Source organism: Oryzias latipes, chromosome 11, assembly GCF_002234675.1.
Source record: "Oryzias latipes chromosome 11, ASM223467v1".
In the NCBI taxonomy this organism is placed as follows: domain Eukaryota; kingdom Metazoa; phylum Chordata; class Actinopteri; order Beloniformes; family Adrianichthyidae; genus Oryzias; species Oryzias latipes.
Genome location: NC_019869.2, coordinates 9,152,620 through 9,177,124, shown reverse-complemented (window position 1 = coordinate 9,177,124; position 24,505 = coordinate 9,152,620). Strand labels below are relative to the sequence as shown.

The following is a 24,505-nucleotide window of genomic DNA, read 5'->3' as shown; positions in this document are numbered from 1 at the left end:
GCAGACAGCCAAACATTTATAGAGCTCAAATTTTAGCAGCCAACTTACAATATACTGTTCAAATTGCCCCAAATTCATGACTAATAACTAATCACAACCAATTGGTTAAAAAATCTCCAGTTTCCCATTCAAATCCCAATACTGTGACAGGGTCACATTATGACTATGGAATAAAAACCCATTAGCCCTACCTGTTTTTTTTTTATATGGGGGGATAGACGTGTTTTCTGTGTGTGATGACTGTTATTAGATGAAAATGCTGGATGTGGTCTTTTTATGATTTTCACCTTTATTTATTTTATGGACTATTTACCTGACGCATGGCAGAGATGCCCTAAGATTATTAAATTGGGTTGGAAAAGGTGCGCAAAGGAGGAAGAAGGAAGGTGACAGACATGCCGCCGTGCTCTTCTCCCATGACAAAGACTCCAAATATTCATCGTTCGTCGCTTACTGGAATTATCCCACCAAACTCGTTGTGGCATCCAACTGAGTGATGGGAAGAAAGCCGGAGTTTTTTGGCCAAGTGTAGTGACGTGCGCACTAACCGGGGGTGGGTGCACCCTCAAATAAACTGACAAAACAACTGCACAAAACAACACTCTCTCTCTTATAGTGAACCAGCATGTTCAAGTAATGCAAGGTTTAGACGCGTCCTCATGTCCACGCTAAAAATATCAAAGCGAATTCTAAAATAATTTCTAGCAAAAATCAGAAAAAACGATAGCGAAGTTGACAAAGTTGACCACAACGTGAGCGGTCAGCAGCTCACCCACTGACTTTGTTGCTTTTTTCCCAATTTTCACAAATGAAATAAATAAATAAATTGTTCATCTTGGTCATTATTTAATATTTTCCCAACGTTTTGTTATGTAATGATTGTGGATAAAGTAAGTAGGAAGAACAAAACAAAGTGACTATATCACGACTAAACGGATCGTGGTAAATGGGGTATACTTGTATGGCGCTTTTCTACCTTCTTCAAAGGCCCAAAGCACTTTACAGTCACACACACATTCACACACTGATGGCGTCTCCTCTGACGAACACTGGCGCCAACCTTCCACCAGAGGCAAATGGTGTTTATTGTCTTCTCCAAGGACACTTGGGCAAGAACCTGGAATCATCCGATCGACACCCTACCGCTGCACCACAGCTGCCCATGTCAATGGCACGGACGCATTGTGGCTTTTCAACTTTTAATTGTAGCTCAACTTATAGTTTTCATGAGCAGATGAGGTTAGTGGCCAGCCTGTTTGCTGTTCTTTGCTTTTGTAGTTCTTAAAAAATATTAGGTGGCTCTAAAACTCTGTTGTACATAGTCAAGCCATCATTCCATAATAAAAAAATTCTCTGATCGACTAGCTTCTGCAGCTTTCGGCAGCCGTCGCTGTTTCTTCCCTTTCATGTGGCTCACCAGCCCCAGTTCTCTCATGCTGCTCATGTCGAGGGACTCGGAGCAAAGTCATTTAGCACATTTCTGGTCCAAAATGTCTTTCGGGGTCTTTCAGTCGCCACAGTTGACACCTCTCCTTGAAAAGCCACTTGTTGGTAAAGCTACATTTCCGAGGCATTTCATAGCTTTTCACGGTAAAAAGCTGAAAGCGCCACGCGCTGAACTGACGACAACTCAGACTGCTTTACGGTAACGTAAACTCCCATCCACACTAGCGGGAGATTTAACTTCTGCCACAATTTAAATTCCAATCTCATGCTAAACTATTTTACTTTTTATATTTATTGCATCCACAATATTCCAATTTCAGGACTTTTCCAAAACTTTACAGAAGATTTTGTTTTTCATAAACTTTTCAAAGACCTAGAAATTGCATTTTCAATTTCCAAAGACTTACCAGGTTTTTCCACCAACCCTGAAAATGATTTCATGCAACTGCTCTTGTTTAACCTAAAGAGATTTTCAGTACACTGTCAATTATGACAGTCAATTCCAGGAAAACTGTGTCATTGCTACTCACGTTCTGCCTGTCTCCTGTTAGGTGCGCAAACTCAACCATCTCATTGCCAAACTGGCTGAAAATCTGTACAAACTCCTGGAAGGTGCTCACTCTTTCCAGATGGTCGAGGGTTACCAGAACCTGAAATGAGTGAGGGGGGGGGATCACAGTCAAGTAAGGATTAAAACAGGAAAAAGAATCAATGTCTGCATCTGAGAACTTAACATTTACTTTCCAAGATATTTAAAGTTTTGGACCAGAGAGGGTTTTATCAGAATTTTCTTCAGTCAGCGTGTGATGACTGTAAATCCTCCTCCCAGACTACCTTTCAAAAATATGTAATTACAACATAGCTTGGATGAAGCCTTAGATAATGTCTCACTCTGATCATCTTTTACACTATTTTCATAGTGTTCCCAGTTTAACCATGATTATGCTTTTTTAAGCCAACATTTAAAAAAAAATCAGTGTTTTCGAGGATATAGTTTCTGCAGAGCAGCAGAAGTTCATTAGAAATTCACCTCTGAGTTGTGGGCAAAACTGTTTTGGGCGTAGTAACCCTGACCCCCCCTACCCTTCCCCATTATGGAGAGCTTGGAGCAAGAAGCTTGTAGCACGCCCAGCAAATTTTCGACAGCTTTTTCAACTATTTTGAATCTAGAAATACTCGGAAATGAATTCTGTTCTCAAATATATCCTATATCATCAGAAAAATGCAGCAAGAACAGCAGCTTTTATCAGCGATGTACAAAGATGAAGAATGTCTAATTGTGTTCACATGGACACGGTGGACAGTGTGTTATCCTAACAAAAGCCTATCAGTCCTAATTAGGCCTCATCTTCCCTTTCTTGGCTCCCTCTGAAACTACATCCATATCACACTGTTTAGGGGGGGGCCTTCTCAAACACAAACAGGAGAAAGAGAGTTTGCTTTTCTGTGGCTGCTTAAAGAGCTGCTTCCGATCAGAGAGTTCTTTCAGAGAGCTAGTGCTTATCTAGAAAGAAAAAGACTCAGTTCCGCCGGTGAATGAGGATACCTTCAAGCGATGCGTGAGTGCGATTCAATGCTGGTTCTTGCAGCTTAGTGCCTCACCTTGTTGCGTGAGGTGATGATCTGTTTGATTACGATGCGGTCGGCGAGGACTAGGACTTTGGTGACAGACGAAAGCAGCATGCGTGCAGCCTTCACCATTGCTGTCCTGTCACTGAACACTGTGACGCGGTCATCTGAGGGCGCTGGAGTGTCTGATCCCACATCTGTGAGCTGAGCTATAGCATCCCCTACAACAAATGACAGGGAAAAAATTGTTGCGTTATTCAAAATTGGCACTATTTTAGCTGTAATTCTGTCAAAAGTGTTTTAAGGTAGAATTGAAGGTGGGTTAAAAGTAAACTACCCGGAAAAACAAAACCTGAGCTAAACATTGCAACTGTAAAATTATTTGGATATAGCAGGGCGGTCGTGGTGATAAAGCAGAGCGGTCAACCTCTAATCGAAGGATTTTTTCAGTTTGCGCCTTCCCTGTCCGTGTGTTGAAGTGCCCTTGAGCAAACACTGAACCCCATACTGGCCCCGGTGGTTCTAGGTTGGCATCAGTGTTAGGCAGTGGAGACACCATCAGTGTGTGAATGTGTGTGTGCGTGGGTGAATGGGACTGTAGTTGGGTTTTCATTCCACATAAGCGCAAATTTGTATGGAAAGGAGACGTTGGCGTCTTATTCAGGCCACGGAGCGGGAAGTTCCTTACACGTGGGAGCGGGAAATCGTGGTTGGTGATTTTGAAGAGGAGCTGTGGATCCAACAAATCCGCATGACACGCTCAACTTTTGATGAGCTGTGTGATGCTGTGGGACCTCTTGTGGCGCCCGCTGTGCAGTGCCCAAGGCAGCCAGTGGTATCTGGTTGTTGGTCACCTGACTCATTTAACAAAAAAGAGTGTTTCCGTTGTAGTTTTGTGAAATATGTCCATTTCCATACACCTCTAAAACCACCTCCTCCAAGCGCAAAAAACTTTAGTTTGATAAATGCAAGTTTTTATGAAATTACTGTGTTTCCATTAGACAAATTTAGTATCCCAAATCTAATTTGCGCAACTTCAAAGTCAAGGGAAACGCAGTTAGTGACTGTAAACCCTTAGGACATTCAACGAGGGTAATAAAGCGCTGTATAAGTGCACAATATTTACCACAATAGGTTTTATATATTTATTTATCATCTCAAATTTGATGTAGACACTAGGTCTCTATAATATTTTTTTGAGGACTTACAGGTTAATTGAGTTACAGTCCCCTATTTATTATTAAATATCAAAAACCTCAACTTTCAATTGAATTTTAAAACAAATTTGTAGTTTTACAAAAGGTAACTAAATGAAGAAATTTGGCTAACTTTTTATGCTATGGGTTGTTGTTGAGGCTGCTGGTTGACTGCAGAGCTCTGTGATTGTATCCTGTTGGATGAATGTTGGAAACATTGAATTGTACAAACACCACCAGATCATAATTCTTATAAAGAATTCTGTAAAGTTAATTTATACTAACCTGGTTTGTGTTTTTCTACTAACTCTATTGTAAAGGAAAAAAATCACATTAGGAGAGGTAAGAATGATGAAATCTGAGGTGAAATGAAACTAATTGAATTTGTCAGACAATGTAAAAATAATAACTTTCTGAAGTATAATAAGAACAAACTGGATGGCTGTAGCATCTGGACTAAGTCTGGTTTGCGTTACCCACAATGAAATTTGTAATACACGGAAAGAAATCTCTACTGAGAATTAGGCCCAAGCTAAAAAAGTGAAATGCTAAAAGTTGGATATTTAACTTTGGTCAAATCATTCCTTGTAAGAAAACCACAGTTTGACAGGTTCTTGATATCTGAAAGGACATGTGTAGACAAGTAACTGTGAAATACCTCTTTTGTGCTTGTGCTATCCTAGACACTTTACCATTGGGTGTGGTCATCTAGACCCACTAGACAGTGCTCTGAACCTTTTTTCTTCAATGATTTGTGATCTTCACTGGTGTCCATGGATTACATGAAATCTTTCCACCTTTATCCACCTTTGTCAGGAAGAACACGTCAATGTAAGGGTGGGGTCCTCTAAGATAGCACAAGGGGTAAAAAAAGTCCTCTGGAGAACAGTTTGTAAAACAGGGAAGATGCCAGGCACCACTATGCACAGGCCCACAAAGTAAAGTGCTAAAAATAAATGTATTTTTCAATTTTAAAAAATCTATTTTAACAGAAACAGAATTTATTTTGCATCCATCCATCTTCAGAATTTGCTGTATCTCTTTAAGGAGGCATGAGGCGGCTGGAGCTTACTGTTAGGCGAAGGAAGGGTACACCCTGAACAAGTCACCAGTTTGTTGCATGACCAAAACCTCATATTGGATTTGCCACATGTATAAGTAAAATAAAATAAAAAATTATAGGGAAAACATTACCTAAAAACTCAATTAAAAAAGCTGTGAGAGCTGACCATTGTTGTAAATAAACCTGAATATGAGAACAAATGTGTTTCTTCTTGAAAAGTATGGTCCAGTCTGAAACTTATCCTTTTTCCAGAAAGGATGAGAATGTGAGAACAGACAAAAAAGGTCTTTAAGAATGTGTCTTAATGGATTTTCTAACCATTTACTGGATGTGTGGAGCTTAATCAAACCAATGCCTGCTTCTTTTTCAGTCATTCCTTCATTCATAGGATTTAGTCTGGACTGATAAAGCCCTCCCAGTGACTAAAGAATGTCTGTTCTTCCTTAAGTGCTGCTTTACTTTCCCAAGTTCTAAAAATTTATTTTTTTTAAAGATTTCCTTCATTTGAAAACACAGAAAACAAAGGCAAAAAGGAGTGGTTGGTGCTCTGAAAGCCACACATTATCATATGGGTGCCCTCAGATGTACTTTATTTAGGCGAAACAATGCAAACACACATTCACACGCACATTTTCTCCATGGTCTGTTCTCTTCCCACCAGTTCCCTCTTTGAGTTGTAGATATCTTTACAAATCAGGACGCTGCCAGGATTAAATGTTTTGTAATACAAACTAATAGCACAGACAAAGGCCTATTATTACGGAGCAGTGTGTAAGTTTGTATCCAGGGAGATATTGTTTCCAGTTTGCAGTCTAGAAGGTAAAATATTTTCACCCTAATAAGAATAAAAGGTGGCTGACATAAAGAAATTTTTTAAACCAAAATCTGACGTTTTTTTTCATCATGTTTTATTTTTGCTTTAATGAAGAAAAATAGTAACAGTTGAATATGGTTTAGATTAAAGGAAAATCCTTTCTTATGTATATATTTATATATATATATATATATATATATATATATATATATATATAGATATAGATATAGATATAGATAAAGAATCCATCCCAGTACGAAAAACCACCAAGATTCTTCCAGTCCTCTGCAGGACACAGACCATCACAAACTTTAAAATAATGCTCTTATAAAGCAAAGAACGGCTTCTTGGTCTTTGCTAATTCTGATCAACTAGTTCTTTGGAAAGTCTTTTTTCTAGGCTTCAGTTGTCTTGTTGTAATAATTAAGGGATATAAATGAATAGTTTGGGTATTTCTAAGGAAAGATTTCAAAGTTTATTTTGAGAAGGAGCCTCCATGTTGTTGTTCACCCTTCGATATGTCCCCTCAGGGACAGTTTTATTATTTTATCCGGGCTGGGGACCGACAAAGGAAGACCAAGGCTTGGTCCCCCCCTTATGGCTACATACGTGTGTGTGTGTGTGGGGGGGGGGGGGGGGGGTACCATTAGGGGTCTCGCCTAAGAACCAAAGTGGATTCAGCTCATCGTGCCACCAGGGAAACAACCCTGGTTTCCCATTCACCAATACACAGCCAATTGAGCCATCCAGCAACTTGTGAAAGAAACTCCACCCATTGTCTTCAATTAATTTCAGATTTATTTACATAGCACAATATTAAAACACAGTTGTCTCAACGGGCAACCCGTTGTATCCCTTTCAGGGTCGCCGGAGCCTGTCTCGGTTACTGTTGGGCGAAGGTGGGGTACACCCTGTACATGTCGCCAGTGTGTTGCAGAGTTTATGACGGAAACGTCATCGTTTTATTTAGGAAGCACAAAGCTACGGTGGCCCAGAAGGGTCACAACACAACACAATAACTTTCCTTGCAACACATTAACTGTGGGAGTTGAAGCAGAGACTCTCTCTGGGATGATTTTATGAACTCAAACATGGAAACATGATTACCATGCAGAACTCTTCAAAATAATAAACCCGATCCCTCCACATTCTCAGTGTCTACCATGCATTGATATACACAGACACCGCTCCATGTAGCGATCAGACCATACCTTTAGCTGGTAGCTCCTCCCACATGCGGCCGCGGAATCAAGCTTTAGAGAACATAATTTCTAAGAGGCGGGGCGGGGCGTTGCACACCCCCCAACAACAGGTTAGTTGACAGAACCCAAATTATGCATACCCGCCCAAAGCCATTTTTACCCGCAAATTTAGAACCGAAACTGCCCAATCTGGCAACACTGCTGCTAGCTTCTCTTATAGAAAAAATGTGCTCCCTCCACAGCTCACTGTGACGTTACTTTCTGTTAGTTAGCCACTCAGCCCAGTGGAAATTTCAGAATAAAAGCACTTCCATTGCAGCTTTATTTCCATTGATAGTCAATGTGTTGTGTTGTGAGTTAATGTGTTGTGTTGTGAGTTATTGTGTTGTGTTGTGAGTTAATGTATTGTGAGGTAAGTTATTGTGTTGTGTTGTGAGTTAATGTGTTGTGAGGTAAGTTATTGTGTTGTGAACCTTCAAAGCAGACACGAAGGTTTCTAAATCTAATGGGGGAGATTAAGTGGGAAGTGGATTCCTCACTTTCTCTGTATGTCTGACGTAACCTGAATAACAGCAGAGTTCTGACCTGCAGACATCTTGACCTCAACTTTAAACGTCGCTGATATCAGCTGAAGAAGGATATGGACCTGAATCTAATGTCTGCAGTCATAACATCGAAGAGAACTATTAACTCTGTTTTGAACCCAGAAGAACGGCTGTTATCAGTAAAAGAAGAAATACCAACCTTGGACAATCGACAGTTATGGACCCTTTTTAATTTTCCCCTACAGCATTACTTTATTATAAAAAAAAATAAAAATACAAAAAAAATATTAAAAAAAAGTAAAACAAATGATTAATCACTTATTGAAAATTGTTAAATTGATTGACTTTTAATGATATTACTTCACTTTCTCCAAAAATTGATAAATTGATTCAAAATTCTTTCCTAATGTAGCATAATTTTGCACGTTTTTAACTTTTGATACTTGATGAAATTTTTGCTATGAAAATTCCTGAAACAGTGTTGTCTACTTTACTGATAAAGTATTATGTTTTATTCATATGAATGGCTTTTATAAGTAACATAATCTGCATATATTTCAGATGACTGATCTGCATTTGCCATGTTGATTTCTAAAATAGTTATTTTTGACGTAATACTTAAGTAATTCATCTTTGTCATGTGCTTTATTGATATCTTATGATTTTTAATTCTGTCTGATAAAAACTGGGAACCGGATATTGATAAATCATGTAATAAAATGGTTACAGTATAACGGGGTGGGATTATATAAGTTCGCTTCCTTCCACTCCCTTTCAAGCAATATTTATTAATATGTCTAATTATCCTAAGTTTGATAAGTTACTGTACGAATGTATAACTGATGATTATATTGCTGTTGTGTCTTATTTCTACTTAATTGCTTGAAATAAACCATTTCAAATCAAATCAAAAAAATTAATGATTGACTAGGAGAAACATAAACTTGATGCAGTAAAAGTAATGTTTGTGTTTGTCAGAAATCCCTATTGTTTTTAAAGTTATTGCTAAGTTTTTCTTTTTTGTAGGGGTTGGGGAGATTTTACAATTCTTTTAATTTGATCTTTTTACTGTGGAGCTGAGTCTGCAACCTTTTACTAACAGGAATTGAAAAGACAGAGAGGAAACAGCTGATTGATTTTCTGCAATGCTCCAAAGATGTGTCAACAGAAATGAGACATTTTTGCTCAAGATCATTGGTACACATCCCCATAACAGGCAGTTAATTCTGTTGTGAGCCACAAAAGAACTTTCTCAAGGAGAGAAAACTGTCATTTATGCAAAAATATGGAACCAATGAGAGCCAATAATTAGACCAAAAGTAACACTTTTTACAATACATGAACTTTTCAAGTCTGCTGCTTATTCTTTTAGATACTTGCATTTGTCACAGTTTAACAATACTGTACTTTTACTGATGACAACTCATACATATTTTTTGATTGATCACGGATCTCAGAATGTTAGTATCTAGGTGTACTTTAAAAATCGTTTACAATTTTTTAGAACAGCATGGACTTGTGCAATTATACTTTCTTAGCAATGATGACTTGTCAGTTTTGATGAATCTTTCTGAGATCTTAAGGAGACTTTCACTCTGTGGTCAACATCTGTGGAAGCTGCTTGTTTTTTTCCAAGCAAAATGCCAAACCTGCTGAAAGGAATGTCTTAAGATGGCTTTAGGGGGCTTTTGATGGAACACTATTTGACAACTGAGCAGCTTAATTGAAATTTACTAGAAGTTGAAAACACTGCGAGGCCTGAAGTTATTTTTTTTCATCCTTAATTTTTTATTTGTCTTGTCCAGCAGCTGATCAAACAGATTAGACTGAGGGCCTCAGTGTTGTCCTGAAAATGGGGGTTTCATGTAGATCCAAACACACAAGGTGCATATTTGCATAAACCTCTTTTGTATTTGAGGCTAAACGCTATTTTATTAAATGTATGTGCAATTTTTTTGGACGCAAGACAGAGGGGGAATAAATTTATAGAGATGGGGACATAGGTACAAGATAGGGGGGTAAAGAAGTTGAAGGATGATTAACCCTTCAACACTGAAGCTCCACCTACAGTGTTGACACTCTTTGGACTATCGTTAATTCTTCACACAATTAAGGTAATTTGTGCAGATTCTGAAGCAGAGAATAGCAGCTTTGCACCATTTTGCAACACTTGATGTTAATTAAAAACCAGAATCAGCTGATTCATGTTCTTAGAAAACCCCAAAGTGCTTTACAGTCACAGGCCCATTCACCTATGCACACACACATCCACGCATTGATGGTGGCTCTGCCTTCCAACCCCAACCTATTACTGCTGTACCAGGGGCAATGTGGGGCTCAGTGTCTTGCCCAAAAACGCTTCAACACATGGGCGGGTAAGGTGGGAACCGAACCTGCAATCATCCAATCGGAGGTCGACCGCCCTACCTCTGCACCACTGCCACCCTAGGTGAGATGACACTGGTGCTCATTTGAGTGTCAGTGTTCTACTGTGGACAATGATGTTAAAGAATGTAGTGAGTAGAACAAAAGTGGTGGGATATGCGAAACCTATTCTTGGAATCAAGTAATGTTTCGATTGATTTGTGTACATGAATGAGAACTTCATCTTTCCTATTTGAAATTATGGATTATGGATTTCCTGAATAATCTTCGTTAGGTATACCCCTAGAAGCAGCTCTAGAACAAGATAATGAAATTCCTAAGCATTAGATTGAAGATTCCTTAAATTGTTTAAGCTCTGCTTAGTTCTTACCTGCCCTTCGTGCCTCAAAGCAGGCTTGACCCATCTCATCCTTCAGCTCTTGATTCTCTGAAGCGATGGCTTCCCCGACAGCTACAAAGCGTCCAACTGCCACATTCACAGCTTGACCTACCCTGTGAATGGCTGTCAAGGTGCGCTCTGACTTCTTTGGCTTGTCTTTGTGGTTTATTAAAGTGGTAATCTGAAAGGTAAAAGGAGAGCAGGATGGTAATATCAAACAAAAAAACCAACCTAATGGTTTCAAAAAGACAGAGATTCACTGCAGATTAGACAAATGACGAAAAGTCTTTAAAAACAAATCTCTGATAAGTACCGTGGCAAAACTGATTGTAATATGTACAAACTATCTGTGTTGCAAGATTCTAACTTGGGGATACAGAGTCTGCTTTTATTCAGCCATAGGAAAAATAAAGCACAACTTTGTATTTTTCACTCCCCTTTGTTTTAGAGGAGATAAAGTTGTTTAATCAAATGAAACAATAGAAGCCGTATACAAAAAAATAATAAAGGAACAATCTTAAGCCTTTATCACAACTTCCCTTACAGTTAGATATGGGTTGTCTGTGGGAAATAAATGGGCAAACTTGTACAGAGCAGCAGGTGGCACGCTCAAAATATCAGGTCGTAGACCTCTCGGTGAGCCCGCTGCAGACCACTCGGCGAGCCCGTAGAGTAAAACTGTTCATGTACATTTTTTCTATGATCATGCAACGGGGGACAGGTCGTAGTGGACACGTCTACAAATCACAAGGGTAATGGGTGAAGGAGTGATTCAGGCATTTATAACCATTCAAATTTTACATGGTTGGCACTTCAAAGTATGAGAAGGGGACGGCATCCATATGTCACTATCAAATCTGAGTCTGGATTGGTCAAAGTTCAAATGGTCAAACTTTCAACATGCTTTCAATGGCCACATGTTTTGTACATAGAGCCTAAAAACGGTCTTAAAAACTTGTGTACACAGACTTTCATTGGATGTGGTTGATTGAACGTCTGCTGCGGAGGCTGGTGTGAACGTATATATAAGGCTTTAAGGTTGAACCGTGCATCTAAACAAACAAACCACAAAGTTTTGGTGAGACCAAACCTCCACCTTGAATTTGACACTAACAAAAAAGTACCAAATGTACCACAAATACCAATTTCTCAAAAATACCACTGTTGGCAGGTGTCAGAAGGGAACAATTTTCCATTTAATCCAAAACTAAAGTCAGATTTTATGCCAAAAGTAAACCTATTTACAGCCTCCTTTATTTATATTGCCTTTTTTCTATCCATGACCAAACACGGGTCATTTTTTGTTTTGCGAGCATGCCACAAATGTTGGACAAAACATTTTAGGGTTGCGTTTTTTGGAACATTATTGAAAAATGTGGAATAAACTCCAGTCAATGTCCAGTTCCCCTAGGCTTTATTTTTTTCGTTCAGAATCCAATAGAGGAAATTAGTGATCCATCAATCCATTTTCTATTCTCTTTTTTTTTATCCCTTACGAGGTCACGGGGCTGCCAGAGCCCAACCCAGCTACTGTTGGCCGATGGCATTGTACACTCTAGAATGGTTGCCAGTCTGTCACAGGGCCACAATCGGCACACACATTCACACCTAGGGACAATTTAGAGTCGATTGTTTTTGGACTGTCGGAGGAAGCTGGAATCCCCGGAGAAAAGCCACGCAGAAGAGAACATGTAAACTCCACACAGAAAGGTCCCGACCGGGGATTTGCTGTAGAGCAAGAGCGCTAACCCCTGCGCCACAGTGCAGTGCAGGCCTTAGACTTTAGAGACTTTAGAGATGATCTATCTAATATGTAACATTATTTTAGGGACCTAAACTACGGTCATTAGGCTACAGAAACTTAATAAATCATAACAGACAACTTTGAAACATGGTAGAAGAAGTATGATGATTTGCGAAAGTGTTATTGCTGAAGGAAGACTGGTAATATGACCAAAAATTATTTTGTCAAAACAGGTGATACAGTCATGAGGCTGTAACTGTTATCTATCTGGCTGTTAAGCTTAACTAAAAATAATCGCATACAATAATAGACTTGGAAGGGACCCAACCCAAAAAATGAATATCAATAAATATATGGCTGAAGTTATACTTTTTCCAATCAAAAACATTGATGCACTATTTTACTAAATATTACTATTTATATGAATATAATATAATATTACTATTATAGTAATATTACTATATTACTATACTATTCTAATAAAAGAGGAGTTAGCTGAAACATTCATGAAAAAAATATACACATAACTCAGACAGGACCTTTTAGTGATAATTGAAGATATTAATTATGAATAGGTAGAGTTGATCAAATATTTATTAATTGTTTTAACTCTCTCTAGAACCGCCTAGAGGATTTAAGTGAGTGAGTGAGTGTGTGCATGTGTTGGTTCATTGTGGGTGGCTCTTTTAATTGGTCTGAGCCTGTAGGTGGTCCAAGAAAGGAAAATGTTACAGTAAGGGCTTTGGGACACATGTTTCTACTGAGCTCAGATTGTGTCTTCAAGAACTGCATTTTGGCTCATAACTAAAAGAGCTGTTGCTTTCTTCCCAAAAAATAGAGAATTGGTTGTACTTCAACATAATGTAATATCTACATTAGTTCATTTTAAAATTCAGCTTAAAATTCAAAATTAAAATTAAGCTTTGTCTATTTTTAACTCTTGTGTTTATTTTCATTTTGTGTTTAAAATAAAATAAAAAAATCAGCTTACTATCTACAGCTCTATTGGTTTTTGATTCTTTCTCTGAAAATCTATTACTGAATTTAGAATCATGCATCAAAAAATCTTAAAAGTCACTTTCTAGCCATAGCTCTTCCATCCAGGGGGAACTATTCTTGTCCCAGTCCTTTAGCACAGCGGTCCCCAACACAGAAAGAATAAATAACTTGGATTACTTCCGTTGTATTTATTTCGGAATCTGAAAGATGTTTTCTTTTGAAAAATTGCCCGATTCCGTGTTACATCCGTCTATGTCACTTTTGACGCAGGCCAAGGCGCTCTTCTCGGCCACGTGATAGGTTACTGCTAAAATAAAACCCAGGAGCTAGCAAAAAGGATACAAACAAACGTCTTCGCCAAGGGGAAAATGCTCAGCCAGGAGACAGAAGAGGAGCCTTCCACTACCAAAAAAAAGAAAGCTACATTTAATAGACAGCACTTCTTTTTGAGTGTGAGAAGGGCAGAGGATGATGACACCTGTACGATGTACAATGTCATGCTTTTCAAAATAAAAGCTCAGGGTTTGTCTTGTCACGTCCCTATTCATTCTTCATCGTAGTATTGTTACAATAGTTACCGGTATACGCCGACAAGTGTGAAACCGGTCCGTGAAAGTTTTGTGTGACTTCATTCCGTTCCGTGGTGTTAAAAAGGTTGGGGACCACTGGTTTAGCACACATGCATTGTTACTTTGCTGTAGGTTTACCTACAGTTTGTCTTCCTATTTATTTATTTATTGTCTCCTTTAAAGGCCCTATACCATGCTATTCTTAAGTCTTTCAGGGTAAATTGTATCCTTATATATAAGTATATATTACCTTTGGCGCATTAAAGAACACATTATTTATGCAATATAAGTTACTTTCATGAATTCTTTGACCACCCGGAACTAAGACGACTCGATCTCTGAGGCTCCGCCTTTCACTCCTTGTAGGTGCCGCCTATTTCATGACGTCAAGCCAGTGCCGGTCACGGGTTATTGCATTTCTCCCACGAAAACAAAAAACATCTAAACTTTTGCAAAGATGAATGTGCATCCCGTTTATCTTCCTTTAGTAGCCCCGCTTTTTATTTCATCACAGACAGAATGGTGATGGTTAACGGGTTTATTTTACAGTAAAATGTGCTCACAAAATGAAGACAACACCTGATAAACATTTCAGGATTTAGTGAAATGATGAGATCATTGTATTATGCTCCAATTAGCACTAGCTGCGATGATTTCTGTCTCCTGGATCATTTTACTGGAGACATGCACACCGCTCTGTCTCTGCTCAATAATCCATGTTAAAACCTGTTCTTCTAATTCGTCACTCGCTTTCTGTGCTTATCGTTTGCAAATCGTTTGCTCTTCTTAAAGGAGCCCGGCACTATTAGAGACCATTAGCTCGGCAGAGAAAGTGGGAGTGTTTGTTAGTCTGGGGGCGGAGCTGGCAGCACAGACTCTTCCTGGAAGGGGCTGTTCTCATTTGTTTACATCACAATGTGAGGACCCACTTGTTTTTGTGGATTCGGAGGGGCTGGTGCTCCGTGAGCAGGTTTTTAGAGGAATACTCAGAAATGCACGAATGGATCAAAGTACCGCTTTGGGATTGTTTTTTATGAGGAATTAGCATTATAATACACTCAAAAGCTCATAAAAGTCGATTTTGCATGATATAGGCCCTTTAAATTGAGGTGTACCTGTCATTTTCCTATTACAAACAAAATGTCAACACAGATATCACAGCTGTTACCTGTCAAATTGCTATTTTCTGTCTGAATGCTCAACTATTGTTACACGCTAAAATCACCACATAGCCTTAGGTGCTCATTAAGCACTTCTTTTAAAGTGTCACTCATTTTTTTGAACGAGTAGGCCTTCATTATCTCAGTCTTGAAGCTTCTTTCTCGCAAGCTTGGTGTTTCTCACTGACTCATCAACAAAGAGTGGGATAATGCTAAGAAAACCCTACCGCCAGCTGGCTGGACATTGTGCAGCTGCCAAAGGGGAATTGGGGCACTGTGGCTCAAACCTACGTCACACGCAGACACAGTGTTATGCAAGAGACCCGATTAATATTTTTTTGACGTGTGGTATCTGTTTCTGTCTGCAGCATGCACACACATCTCAATGAAACCAAGAAAGAGGAAAAGAGGGGCAATGATTGCAGAAGATACAGTATAAAGGAAAACTTTACACTTTTTGCATGGAAAATCTTTTGTAACTCCAAAAATACCAAAGTTAGTCTAACAAAATGATCACTGTGGCTAGCTATTGTTGTGTTTTCTTACAACCAGTAAGTAAGAAAACCTATCTTGTGATTTTTTTAAGGCACAGCAGAGAACCAGGGGCTGGGATTTCCTCTTTTAAGGTCTAGGAGGTGGTGCATTTACTGGCCTGTGCAAACAGGAACAGAGCAGGGTGGAGAAAGCATAATATTGAAACAGTGGAATCACATAGGAGAACCCTTTGTGAATGAATCAATGGAACTTTTTTTTTGTTTTTGCAAAAAGACAGAGAAAAATGCATAATCTTTTAACAGCTGTCAGAAAAGTAAACTTAGTTTGGTAAAGTTACACTGTAGCGCAATGTTTGTCCAACCTTGCCTCAAAAGGAGCAGAATACCAACGTGTAACCATGCACGTGATATTACTACTGGGACACTGGAAGTAGTCTAATTTTGAAAATATGGTTAAAAAACCCCAACAATTTCATATGTTTCAGTGATGGAAAAACGAATTTCAGGGATTTTTATCAGTAATTTATCACAATCGATTTACTGATCTAAATAGAGTCTAAAAAATATCCCAATGAATGCAAAACAGCCTTTGCAATGACACCAGCAGAGCTTTTCCCTTTGGTATGCAAACCGTACATTTGCTTGACTTTCACTCTCTTGGTGGCGAATAATTAGGGCGACGATTACAAGGCCGATAGAGAGAAAAAAAAACACATAAATGCCCCACTGTGAATAACAAAAATTCTTAACCAAGTCCACTCACTGGTTAGCAGGAAATTCAGACTTGAACCTCAAGGACACAGACTATAAATTAGAAGAACAAAAGCTGGAAGCATGTGTGGCTGCCTCCCATGGAGACACACTTGGTTTGCTGTGAATGGTAAAGCTAGGAGAAATGTTGATGTGATCAGTCCTGTCTGTCTCACCATTAGAGTTTGTTTTTTCGGGCTGTTTGCGTCAATCTTTTCCTAGAAAAACGGAAAAATATTAGTTTTAAAGGTAGCAAGTAGTGACGGAGACATTTATGGGAGAGATTTATGGTTATTTATTGAGCTCTATATGATCCATAAGAAAGGTGGTACACACCGCTCTTCTTTATGAAGCAGAAATCATGAATTCACTCAATCTCTGCATACTTACAGTTTTAGCAAGTGTGAAAATAAGAGTGTGAAGCTTTTTCTCGTCATCTACAGCATCTAATTTAGCTTTGAAAGCAAGTAGTTTTGCATTAGGTTGGCAAATGCAATCATTTGCCGAAATATATTTTAGTGTTTGAGGTAAAAGCCTCACTTTTTTCCAAATAAAAAGAGAAAAAAAAAGATATGAAAGGGTTCCAGTGTGATGATAGAGTCTGAATGCAGGATAAATAAACCCATCGGCATCATTTCATTTAGTTTAAATAGGATTTTGAGTCAGCGCTTGATGAAAATCAGCTCTTGGTTGTCACACAGCTCTTACACAACAGGATCCTGGGTGAAAAAAAGAGAATAAAGAACATTTGCAGGTAAGTTTTAGCTCATGGCACAAAAAAAATCCTTGTCGAACCCACAAAGAATCCTTTACCAAGCTGAGCTTCTTCAGAAATGTTCCTATTATGGTTTGTTGCAGTCCTGGACTGCTACGACCATGTTGTTCTCACAATTTCTCTTTCTTATTTTCTGTTTGAGCAAAGAACTGAGCCCTTTTGACCCCCTGCCCCCTAGAAAAAAATGATGACATTCTGCCGCCCTTTCCAGGATGTCCCCAGCCTTCGGCCATGAGTGGCTGGGATAGGCTCCGGTAGCCCCGTGACCACGAAAGTGAACAAACGGATTAGAAGATGAATGAATTGTAAACATTTCATACACAAATCCCTGACTTGAAACAACATGAACATATTAGAAATGTGGACATGGCTAACAGAAAAAACAACCTCTGTTGCCAAGGAAAAAAATTACGTTTGCCTAATCTTCTAAAATTTGCAGAGATCTGTTCGTCAACCAAAAAAATGTAATGGTTGCTATGGACATAAAACCAACAGAAAAGCCGCCATTTTTGAAACGCTTTTCCTTTTTTTTTTAACAATTTGTCACATGCAGCTTTGACCATGGTGGTGGTTGCGGAAGAATAAGGGATATAGTAAAAATAGTAATTTCTGATTATTAGTTTTGGAAAAAAGCATATAAAAATGAACCTATTTATGTAAGTATGTATATGTATATATGTATATAAACTACAATGCACCTAAGTATATATAGTAGTTTTTTTTTTTTTTTGACAAGACAGTGAAAAGTAGACAAGAGAAACTTTGGAACTTTTAAAGAACAAATTTGGGAGAACTGTAAAATGTGGGATACGCAAGCGAGCACATCTCTCATCATCTTGTCGTAGTTTATTTTTTTCTTGGTTTTTGAAAATCTAGTGGCGTGCTGCTCTTTCAGAATTCATCTTCCCTTGTGACTTCAGCTGTCTGGCTGCATCTCTCCAACATTAATCCTCCTTTTCAGTGTAAAAAAGTGATCTAAGTGTTTCCCAAAGGCTTGACTGCAGCAGAACAGGAACAGCTTGCAGTGTTTAAGCTGCATCCTAAAGGGAACACTATGAATCTTGTGTGCAGGAAAGCAGAAATGTGAAAGAGAAGCGCTAATGTATCATCCAACTTTCACATCAAAAATATACAACTAAGGGGAAAAATATGCCCTTTAAGTCCCCAGTGACTTGAGCAAACCTATCTCTTCTCATTTCAGGTCAAGGGTGAACACACTGACATAAAACTGGGAGGTGCAATGAGTGTGGCAAATTCTTTGAAGCAAAAAAAAGAAAATCACACATGAAATAAAGCAGGCCAATGGCCACTTAACAACATGTCTAACAATGTATGATTTTTAATGTCATCCACAACCGAAATAAAAGTTCCTTAACCAACAGCGGAATGCAAACCCAACTAGAAGGATCTGCATTTCCAGAAGAAAATGCAGTGTTGAATGCTATATTGCTGAATAAAAATGAAACTTAAAGGGTAATAATTGGCAATAAATAAATAAATTATCGAACTTGACCATAAATAAATTGAAAACAGCACAATAACAAAAAAGATATTTTTGTGAAAAATGCCAGCGGCGAGTATCGAACCAGCGAGCTTTAGCACCAAGGATTCCCCATGTATTTCAGTGGAGGCAAAAATCCTGGAAAATCTTGAGAAGTCCAAGGATTTAAAAGAACCAAAAGTCATAGCTGGAAAAAGCTGAAAGATCTGAACATTTTAACAGTTGAATGGTTAAAATAGCTGGAAAATTGTAGATGGAGTTAAGCGGCAAAAAAAGTCGGAAGATGCTATACTAAAGAAAGAGAACCAGGAAAACAATGGGTTAAATGTTTTATAGCAGTCAACCAATTACTTTTTAATTCTCTTCAATCAAAATGACCCAGGAGCAGCTCATTGTATTCCTAAAATGATATCAAATGACATGTGATTTCCTTTGACCATCTTGTCATGTTACTACAACCCAAGGAGTTTCCCCTTCTTGGCAACCACTGACTTTCATCTGGCAAAGTTGCAATCGGCAACTTCCCCTTTAAGACAAAACACTGCTCTGAAGCATTTAGCATGGGACTTGTGCTTAGCTGGTGAATTTTTGAGGAATAATTGTAGGTTATACGGCATCAAAAACTGTGATATAACAGTTTGAAATTACACTACAGTGATAAAGATACAATAACTGTATACACCGCTAATGTTAGCTTGGGTGCACGAGGGGCTGTAAAGAGTGTAAATGACGGATGGCGGGAAGTAGAAGTGCAATGTACTGCAATGGTCCCGCCTAATGATCTACTGCCGCTCTGCAGAAACTATGTCCTAGAAAACGACACATTTTTCTTTTATTTTGGCTAAAACCACTGGGAACATTTTTAAAATAGAGCAAAAGATTATCAGCATGGGACTTGAAACTTCAAAGCTCAAACCTTTATTAAAAAAAAAGTCGAATGTCATAGAACGGAAACAAAGATCTGATCGTGATCAAAGAATTAAGTAAATGTGGCAAACTGATTCTGTACAGGTGACACGGCATGGAGGAGATTGTTTGACAAGGTCTACAGCCAATCCGAATTCAAAATCCAGTGTCTTGCTTAAATGGGTTATATGATGCTATTCTTAAGCCTTTTATAGTAAACAACATGCATGTATATAATAAAATATTACTTATAGCACACAAAATAATGATTTCTTTATTAAACATGAGTTACTTTCCAACTCGAACGTAAGATGATTGATCTCCGAAGCACCAGCTTTTGGGTGCCGCCCATTTCATGATGTTAACCTGAAGGCAGACTCGGCAGCATGTCGGCATCTTGCCCACAAAAACAAACAACATCCAAACTTATGGGAAGATGGCTGTGCATAGTGTGCAGATTACCTTAAAGCGTTTTTGCCCATTACCGCTAGCCCTGCTGAGAAAGTGGGTGTGTTTTAGCCCAGGGGCGGTGCGGCTAGCAAAGACGCCACCTGGAAGGGCCGCTTCTTTACTTATCTACGTCATAATGAATCCGCTCTTCTTTGCGGGTTGGGAGGGGGCTGGTGCTTAGAGATCCGGTTTTTAGAAGAATACTCAGAAATGTGTGAATGGATCAAAATACCACTGTGGGGTTTCTATTTAGTGAGGAATGAACATTACAATACACCTAAAAGCTCAAATAAAAAAGATTTTGGTTTAGGCCGTTTAAAAAAAGATAAAGAAGGCTGCAAACTTTGCACTGAAAAACAATCAGTGAAACAGCAAGACAGCAAAGGTGAACCCCGATATTGTGAGGAAAAACTCTACTAAAAATGTTAAGCTTATATTGTGCTTGTTTATTTCATAAATCATAGATTTAAACAGTTTCAGCTTCTGTTTATAAGGTCTAACATCTCTGACCTTCCATCTGCCTTTACCATCAGTGATTTGTTTTATGTGTTGCATATTATTAGTCGTTTTGCTAACAATGGAGACTTCTTGTAGGATCCAGCTGAATAAAGAACATGGACTGTGCACGAGTCAGCTAGAGAGGAATGGAAAGCAGCATCCCTAAGAGAAGCACACAAAAGGACTCACACATTTCAAAGATAGTCTGAGTGGAAAATAGTTGTATCCACCCTTACCCACCAAAGATGTCTGAGAAAAAGGGCACTGTTTGGCCTTCAACTTGGGTTCAGCAATCAGAGCTGACATTTGAATGCGTGCAGAATGCACGGGCAAGGTTTTATGGAATAATAAATAGCTGAATCCCATTCACTGAGCTTATACCTACCTACCAAGGACAAACGCCTATCAATAGAACTATGCATGTTTCATACTTTTATCTGAATAATTAGAGTTTTCTTTAAAGACTTTTTAATTATTTCACAGAAAAGGGAACTTCTGTGGTCCCAGAAATTCCCTTTCCGGTGTTTTATTACCTAACAAAACTGTTAAAGTTCCCAATGCCTTAACGATAATTATGACTTAAAATAGATCTTTTACTTAATTTACTTCTACATTAGATTTACATTAGTAATCTTGAATTATCTCTTGAATTAACATTTTATATGCCGTTTCATTTTACTTTATTTTAATGGTCACCATAGGCCTACAAGAGCTCAACTCCACTTGCAATATTTTGCAGCTGTAAATTAATAATAATGTTCAGGTAAATATTACATTAAAGCAATCTTAATTGTTACTGTGAATGGGGGTATACTGCTAATAAAGATAAATAAACTTAAAGTAGCACACACTGTTATTGCATACATTTCTTAGTACTGGCAAAATTCCTTTTTTGGCAGAATTCTAAGAATTCTCACAACAAAGCCAAAGTTATTTTTAACTTAAATGACAAAACTCTTGTGGTTTAGAGGTGTTGCAGTTAACAGCTAGGCTTCACGTTGAAAGGATGTAGATAAAATGTTGGTAAAATAGAGAAAAAATTATCCATATGCTAATACCAAATATAAAACTTGACTGGTTGAGGTTCAACTGGTTTAGCTGTTAACACACGTTCAATAGCCACGCCTTGTTTAATCAAATCCTGAAAACGTAAAAATGTGTGTAGCGACGCATGAATGTGAGAGCTTTGAATGCAGATGCGTAAAACGCGCATGTACAAAATCATTTGGTTCAGACCGAGTCCTGAACCTTAAGTTTGGTCTGTATTCAGACTATTCCTGTTTCAAACCATGTGACTAAAGACCTCTTAACTCATTGGCCAGGAATTATGAGGGCGGGGCAAAGCAACTGGAAGTCCTTTGCTTTGCAATCCTTGTTGGAATAGTTTACTCATACAAACTTTATTTTTAAACGTCGGTATAAATGTCAGGCTGAACACTTTTTACTGCTACGTTTGGTATGGCAGGTATGGTACTACTTTTTGGTATGCAAGGCAGCTGCCAGGCAGATGACACATATTTATTACACATAGATTGTTGGTATAACAGTGAGAACCAATGTGTCTACGTTAAAAGTTGCTTTAATGAGCCGGCATTTATCCAACCACATTTCAGTGAGTTGCTGTGTCCCAGTGTTGTGGCGCTATGGCATTTTTTAAACTTAACTCTATTAAAGAGCTACACCGTAGCTTTAAGGGTGACGTCACAGCAGCTCCAGGTGCGTGCCACATAACGAGACACAGAAAGTATGCGAGAGCCATTTTCAGCTGTGTTAAAATAAATGTTCTAACAAATAAAACAGTTGGACTCTTTTTATGTTTGATGCTTTAAATCAATTTAATTTTATATACCGGTTATATGGCCCAATATCACAACAACAGTCGTCTCAGTAGGTTTCAAATGTATCGTAAACACAAAATCACAAGGATCATACAAGTCATACAATTCAATAGGTAAATTCTAAACAGACTAAACTAGACTGGGCATCCCCGCCCTTAGCCCCTTGTTCTCGGTAAGAAATCCCCCCCCAAAAAAACAGAATACGGGAAAAAAAAAAGAAAAAACTCAAGGATGTCCACATGAAGGAGGGATCCTCCCCCAGAACGGGCAGGCGATGTACCGGAACTCTTAGAGAAGATTTAGCTCATCTAACTCTACAACTACATGTTTGAATATTCCAGCAGATGAGCTTCACCCAGATGACACGACATTCATTTGTCTGCGGCGCATTGGTTCTTACTCTGTTTACATCAGTGACGATCGGTTACGGTGGCCGTTTTGGTTCAATTGTTCCCCTCTGGGAATGGATTGCATTTAGAGGAGGAATCTCAGAGCGAACCAAAGCTCAGTCCTATTGGAAATGAACCAAGGCCACCTCCAAAGATGGGTCAGAGTGGGTTCCTGGTCCCGGACCACGGTCCACTTAGATGTATTCAGACTGAAAATTTGTTTCAGAATATCAGGGAAAATGAACTCTAGTTCACTTTACGCTAACCAGTATAAATACACCCTTAACTCAAAAAGGACAATCTTTTTTTTTTAGCAATTTGAATATTTTATGGTTATGATAATATATATTTTCTGATCCATACCTATAATGTAGAGGCTAAACTGTCCTCTGTTCTCAATTAAATCTTTGTCAATGATACCATTTCTCAAGTTTACCTAAAATGCCATCTAACCCTTGAATGGACAACACAAGCGTTTCTTTTAGTGCACGTGTGTCAAACTCAGGCCCCCTGTGTTGGCCCACAACATCATGTCAGATGTGCATTAGAGCTAGCCTGCGGTAGATACTGTTCCGCTAATACTACTACTCCCACAATGCTTTGCTAGTATTTTGGCGCGCAGTCAAAACCGGCAAGCGCTCCTTTTTTCTGTTGACAGTCACTGACAGGCATGCTCCAGTATATCGGACAAATTATTGTCAACCTCAACAAAAATGGCCAAACGAAAGATGGACGACATGAGACATCATTTCTCATGTGTTTGTAATATCAAGCTTTTGTTGTTCCAGATTCTGTGTTTATGCAAAACTAAAGTTTGTTTCCATTTGAAAAGGTTAAACATCACATATCAATTGCAGTTAATTTTTCAATAAGTATTAAGTTTGGCCCATGACTTTACTTCACTGCTTCTTTTTCGCCCACTGTGAATTTGAGTCTGACACCCCTGTTTTAGTGGCTCAGCATTGCAATGTGTCAGACTGAGCTTTTTCTCCTCATGCTACAGCATTTGTTTGTTACGGGAGCCAGTTTAGCTCGTGCTGGTTTGCGGCGCCTTCCGTCCGTGAAACTCGGGTTCGACTCCGGGCTGCTCCCTGTTCCCTTCTCTACCTCTGCCGGTTCCAAGCCCGGTTTGAGAAGGTTGTGTCAGGAAGGGCATCCGGCGTAAAACATTGCCAAATTTACCATGCGACTCGTTCGCTGTGGCGACCCCTGATGGGAGAAGCCGAAAGTGGAAGATCTACAGCATTTGTTACACCGCAGCACAACACCAGAGTTGTTGCAGAGTGCATCATCGCTTCTGCATTAATGAGCTCCGTCTTAGCCAGATAAGCAGACTCAATGCAAATATCTTTCAGTTCACTTAAAAAAAAACACTCAAACACAAAAATGACACATTTTATGTTAAAAATGGATTAAAGGCAAAATAGAGAACCTTGTCTGCCAAAATGCATGTATTCTTTGAGTCAGACATCTAGAAATAAAAGCAAAAATATTTGCTAGATTATAAAATTCTCTATATAAACATCTTGAATTTGGTTCGGTGGGTAATCCTACAACTATGAAAGGAACCTACCTCAGTAAGTGCAAACAGAAGAAAGCAACACAAAAATATTAAAATGCTTTGAAAATTTGGCACATAGGAGAAAAAGAAAATTTTAACTTGTGTTTTCCAGGAGCGTTTTGATTGTCAGAACAACAAATATAATGCAACTTTTTTTCTTGCATTACCACTTGGCATCAATCCTCAGTAATCTATTGCAGTTGGGTCGCTATCTAGAGACATTTTTAAGCAGCAGAGAGGAATTATGACTGTTAGGGATTAAATGTTGTGAC

At 38.6% G+C, this 24,505-nt stretch overlaps 1 protein-coding gene across 3 annotated transcripts in view; it reads right to left on the bottom strand.

The window, feature by feature from the left end:
* Positions 1 to 24,505, bottom strand: part of ctnnal1 (catenin alpha like 1) — a 73,283-nt gene that overhangs the window by 26,522 nt on the left and 22,256 nt on the right. For all 3 annotated transcript variants that reach the window (XM_023959784.1, XM_023959783.1, XM_023959782.1), the window contains exons 2-4: positions 10,591 to 10,780; positions 3,049 to 3,236; positions 1,977 to 2,096 (exon numbers count right to left, since the gene is read on the bottom strand). In XM_023959784.1, the coding sequence (XP_023815552.1) occupies positions 1,977 to 2,096; positions 3,049 to 3,236; positions 10,591 to 10,780 (498 nt within the window). The remainder of the gene's footprint in view (positions 1 to 1,976; positions 2,097 to 3,048; positions 3,237 to 10,590; positions 10,781 to 24,505) is intronic.